At 38.1% G+C, this 5,355-nt stretch overlaps 1 protein-coding gene across 1 annotated transcript in view; it reads right to left on the bottom strand.

The window, feature by feature from the left end:
* Positions 1 to 284: 284 nt before the first annotated feature.
* The window catches only part of Mmaa (metabolism of cobalamin associated A), a 25,277-nt gene continuing 20,206 nt past the window's right edge, over positions 285 to 5,355 (bottom strand). The window contains exons 5-7 of the mRNA XM_010610939.3: positions 4,720 to 4,805; positions 2,791 to 2,940; positions 285 to 1,791 (exon numbers count right to left, since the gene is read on the bottom strand). Of these exons, the coding sequence (XP_010609241.1) occupies positions 1,504 to 1,791; positions 2,791 to 2,940; positions 4,720 to 4,805 (524 nt within the window). The 3' untranslated portion in view covers positions 285 to 1,503. The remainder of the gene's footprint in view (positions 1,792 to 2,790; positions 2,941 to 4,719; positions 4,806 to 5,355) is intronic.

The raw sequence follows: 5,355 nt of genomic DNA, 5'->3' as shown, positions 1-5,355 counted from the left end.
CATCTGATAGGATGGTTTAACAGAGGTCCTTTCTGGAATAAGGAGAATCAACTGGATAACATTTCAATTTCTCCTAACCCTTCGTACTTAAATAAGTCTGCCAATCTCACAAATCTGTCAAAAATGTAAAGGAATGTTTGGTAAACAATACTCAAAAAATTTGATTCCAGATAGGAACCAGGAGAGTTAGAAACACCAAAAGCCAACACACTATGTAAAGTATTCCAAAGGGTTCAGAAAGAGTGTATTTGAAACTTATGAGAGGACATTATAGGCAACGGGGAAATTTTAGTAGTAAAAACCATTTATTCAAATGCACATAGTTACAACTACCATCAAACGGTCCAAGACTTATTAAAAAAATTAACTATTCTAATTAACTAGAATAGTGCTTTGAAGATGATCATAAAATATCACAAGAGCATGATGGTAGTAATAAGATCATGGGCCCAAATTTGGATTATATACAAGGCCTATGCAGCTTTGGGTACCCACAACTTTAAACGAAATCATGGTAATGAGCAGCATTTGAGTATTCCCTTTATACCACCACGACGATAAATGATTTCCTGTGTCACCTCATTACTTTCTCACTAACTCTAAAGTTATATGCCAATTCCATTTACCAGGTCAGAAACAGAAACCTAGAAAGGTTACAAGTGTAATGGTAGATCTGGTTTGAGTTTAAACCCAGAGTCCATCTCTAGAAACCAATCTCTTCTTCAATATAACAAAACATGTTATTTACCATAAAAAAAATATACTTCTTTGAAATGCTAATAGAGAGTGATATGGCCAAGGAAGAAGAGAACCAAATGCTTTATAACCTTCAAACTGAATAACCCTGAATCATCCTTAGCTCACAGGATGTCTCAGCACTTTACTCAAGCTCTTGGCGGTTACAGGCCCACATCTGCAGATGCTTTTCCTTGTTCCTTTTTGACTTTTCTGCCTGTCATGGGGTAATGGTCTGCACATTCAGGCCAGTAGATTTGAACGCTGTATGCACATCATTTCAACATTCCAGCTATTCTTGCCTCTAGTGTACATGGCCATTTCAGATATAATGAAATTGGTACATTTTCAACTCTTAGAAACCCACTGTGTATTGTTCCAGTTTCAAGTAAGACTACAAAAACGTGGTCACTCTTGCTTACATTTTCCCTAGAAACCCAGGGAAGACAGAATCAAAGCAAACACTTTATGATTCATATGTTTTCTCTCATTTTTTTCTCTGCTTCTGACTCATGAGAAAAAATAATCCTACAGGCCACTATGTGAGGGTGTAAGAACAAAGGAAACAGAAGTCAGTAACATACAACAGGTTCCTTGCAAACTCTGCATGACTGCCTAACCTTGCCACCTAAGTCCAACTGCCATCAAGTTTTTAAGCATGGTTCACAAGTCAAGGCACTTTCGAAGAGTTATAACATAAATACACAAGTGAATTTTTGGATGTTAAAACATTTATGATACAATATGTAAAATAGTTGACAAATTTTATTAGTCTCTGCTTTTAAAAGCTTTCAATAACAAGTCTGCTGCTAGTCCTGGGGACAGGGCCCCACTGAGAACCTTTTTTTCCAGAACAGGAATCTGTTCCCGGACTGTGGGGTGGGTCTTGAAGTGCTCTAACACGTTTTCCTGGATGAGATTCCACATCCAAACTTTCTGCTGCTTCCGTCGCCTGGCAGTCAGCTCCCCACTGCCAAGCATTAGGTCCTGGAATTCTTTCATTTTATCCCACATTTCAGTGATCCCCTCTCCAGTTTTGGCAGATATACGAATCACCTAATGAAAAGGAAGAACAAAAATTGTTGTATTGAAAATGATAGGAATCATTTTCTTGAGGACTCTGATATTTGCCATTAATTCTTACAGAGTATAAAGTAGACAAAAATGAGACTTTAGTGCTGTGTCAACGTACATATATTGACACACACACACATACTGAGGTGATGTACCTACTATTACTAAGTGTACAGCAGAAATAAGACACTGATTCCTGATCAAAGTCTCTAGCTTAGTGATTTATTTCAATTTAAGGTTCCTTGCAGATGGTCAGAAGAACCCTGGAGGACTGAGGAGTCACAGGCTGAGAAAGGCAATCCAGGTAGTTTGTCTGAGACCTAAGTTCCAGAAAAATGAAACTAAGTTGAGAGAACAGCTCCACTGCCTCTGTCAAACTGGCCTGATTCACCAACTACTAGTAGCTAAGCACCAGGAGCCTGCATGTATAAGACAGCTCCTGACTCCACACAGGGCAATGTGCCTGGGGAAAATGGAAGTTGACTGTAAGATAAACCACCATTGTTCTCATTGTGATGACCAAAGCTGATTGTTTAATAGCATAGTGTCCACCTTCAGACCAAGCTACCTCTCTCTTATTGAAAAAAACACCCAACAAGCACAAGAACAGACTTATATCAAGGGCTTGTATCAAATCACAAGCCTTTTCTCATACTCAAATTCCAAAATAGATAATCAAATTATTAATTGTTCCACAATCTTTAAGGATGATTCTCTTTCGGGACAGATTTACTATCACTTCCAAATGCCTCAAATCAAGCATTAAACAATCTAATCCATCACCTTATATTCTAGTTCTTGACATCCAGTGGTTGAAAGATTATATTTAAAATCATGACTATGCAGTCTGGCTTTGTCATATTTTAAAAACTATAATCTTCACATGCAAGCAAAGATTGATTATATGTCTAGCTTGAGACTTACATCCTAATGTCCACAGTCCACTCAGAGTGACAAATGGAGAATGGAATGCAAACTAACCTTTGGTCTCCAGACTTCTGAGCGCTTGCGAAGTAATTTCAGTGCACTCACATACTCTGCTTGTATCCTTCGAGCTGGCACAATCAGGTCTCCATCAGATTTAGTTATAGCTACCAGATCTGCCATCTCAATTATACCCCTTTTGATACCCTGGAGAAAAGAAAGGGAAGAATGAGACTTATCAGAAACATTTCATTTAAACACAACTTGCATAAAAACAGGACAATCAGTTAATGCTACAATTTGGAAAGCCACACAGTTCACTGACTTTTTTTTCCTGCATCTTCCTAAGCCTTGGGTGATACGAATCACAATTATTTAACAGAAATAACTAAAATGCACTGGCTCTTGGGATTATGGAAGCCATCTGTAACATATCTATCAAATTTAGATTCACATGGTGAAATATATTCAGAATTAGAGTAAACAGATCATCAAGACACAACATGATTGAGTGGCAGGAAACAATTCATCTTGTCTCATGATGAATTCTACTTTTCATGAGCTAGATGAATACACCCATCCATCAGTAGGGTGTGTCTATCACTGCCATCTGCATTTCTAGAAACAAAGTCTTCCCAAGTTTCCTTAAATGTATATAGAATCTTTTTCAATAAGTGTTTAAGAAAAATAGCCTGATAACTAAAAATGTCCCAATCTCTTGGTTTAAATTATGTTATACCCAAAATGCCAGTAATAAAGGATAAAATTTAAGGCCAGAATCTTATTTTGGGATTAAATTTTCCACCTAAGATTAGAATTTTTTCAAATATTTTAGATATTACCTTCAATTATTAAATTCTAATAAATGTTTCTAAATCACAGCATCCATAATCTATCACAATTTTTGGAATTATCAAGCTAAAAGGGAAATTTTGTAGAATAATTTATCTTATCTTTGAAGTTCTTAATAGGGAATCTTGGAATTTCTTGAATGCTAAGAGTATCTTCCCTATCTATGGTGGGTGCCTAGGACTATACCCAAATTCATGCATTGTGATCACTCAGCATTCGGGCAGAGCACACCACAAACACCTACTGTGTGACAGATGACTGGAGGAGTGTGTTAGATGAAGCCATCCAGATCACTGTGCAGGGAGGGGAGCCAGAGACTGAGTTTACTCATGTGGCCAATGATGTGACCAATCATACCTACATAATGAAACTCCAACAAAAACTGAGGACCACACCAGTCCAGGAAAGCTTCCTGGTTGGTGACACATCAGTGTTCAAGAGGGAAATGTATCCTGAGGAAGACACAGAAGCTTTGTGTTTGGGACACTCCTATACCTCTCCTTAAGTGTCTCTTCATTGGGCTGTTCCTGATCTGTAGCCTTTATCATAAAATTACAATTGTAATAGAGCGCCTTCCTGAGTTTTATGAGCTATTTCATTGACTTATTGAATCTGAAGTGCAACAAGAACCTTCAAATTTGTACCTAGCTGCTCAGAGGTATAGATAGTCTGGGAATCCTGGAGCTCGCAGCTACTGTCTAAAGTGAGAAGAAGCTTATAGAAGGCTACATCCTCCACCTACAAACTCTGCATTAAATTAATGCCAGAACAGCATTGCTGGAAGACAGTAAGAATCCTGTTGTACAATATACAAATTATGATGGTGGGATTCTGGTGAAAAACAGCGATGTAAGAAGTTTGTACCAACTATACAACAAACACCTGTATAGTGGCTTTCGGCCTGACCTATCCATTTATTCTACTCATTTAAATGGAAAAATTCAAGTTACATGTTGAAAGTCATTACTATAAGTGAGCAAAAAATATAAAGAACCTACTTTGACACAGGTATTTTAGCCAATGTGAATGATGTTTCTTTACACTAATTTTACTTAATTTATAAAAATACAACACTAGAAATGTACCTTTTATATTTTTGAGGTGGGGGGCAGTGAGGGAGGAATAAAAACTTACCTGCAACTCATCTCCTCCTGCTGGAGGCAGTAGTAAAACAAACATGTCAACCATGTCAGCAACAGCAAACTCTGATTGGCCCACACCTGAAATTTTAAATCACAACTATATTCTAAATTATTCACAGTTATAACACATCCTCAACTTCACTGATGTTCATTCCCATTCTAATTCATTTACTCATGCTCATGGTCACATACCCATTTGGTATGGGCCTATGCCTTGGTCCATTTTTTACTGCCTATAACAAAATACCTGAAACCAGGCAATTTAGCAAGTCTAGTCTACCCACAGTTTTGGAGGCTGGGAAGTCACAAGCATGGCACCAGCATCAGTTCAGCATCTGGTGAAGGTCCTCTTGCTACATTGTAACATGGCAGGCACATCAGGATGTGAAATCAAGCAAGCATGGAAGCCTCAGTCCCTCTTCCTCTTAAAAAGCCACTCATAAGCTTGGCATGGTGGTGCATGCCTGAAATCCCAGAATTTGGGAGGCTGAGCCAGGAGGACTGTTGTGCATTCAAGACCAAGCCTGGGCTGTCTAGTAAGTTTGAGGCCAGCCTGAACTACATAGTGAGATCCTGTGTCAAAAAAAAAAAAAAAAAAAAAAAAAAAAAAACACACCCAAAGGGCCCC

This window comes from Fukomys damarensis, unplaced genomic scaffold, assembly GCF_012274545.1.
Source record: "Fukomys damarensis isolate Sample0158 unplaced genomic scaffold, DMR_v1.0_HiC HiC_scaffold_38, whole genome shotgun sequence".
Lineage (NCBI taxonomy): Eukaryota > Metazoa > Chordata > Mammalia > Rodentia > Bathyergidae > Fukomys > Fukomys damarensis.
Note: the sequence above shows the minus strand (reverse complement) of the source record. Positions and strands in the feature narration are given on the sequence as shown.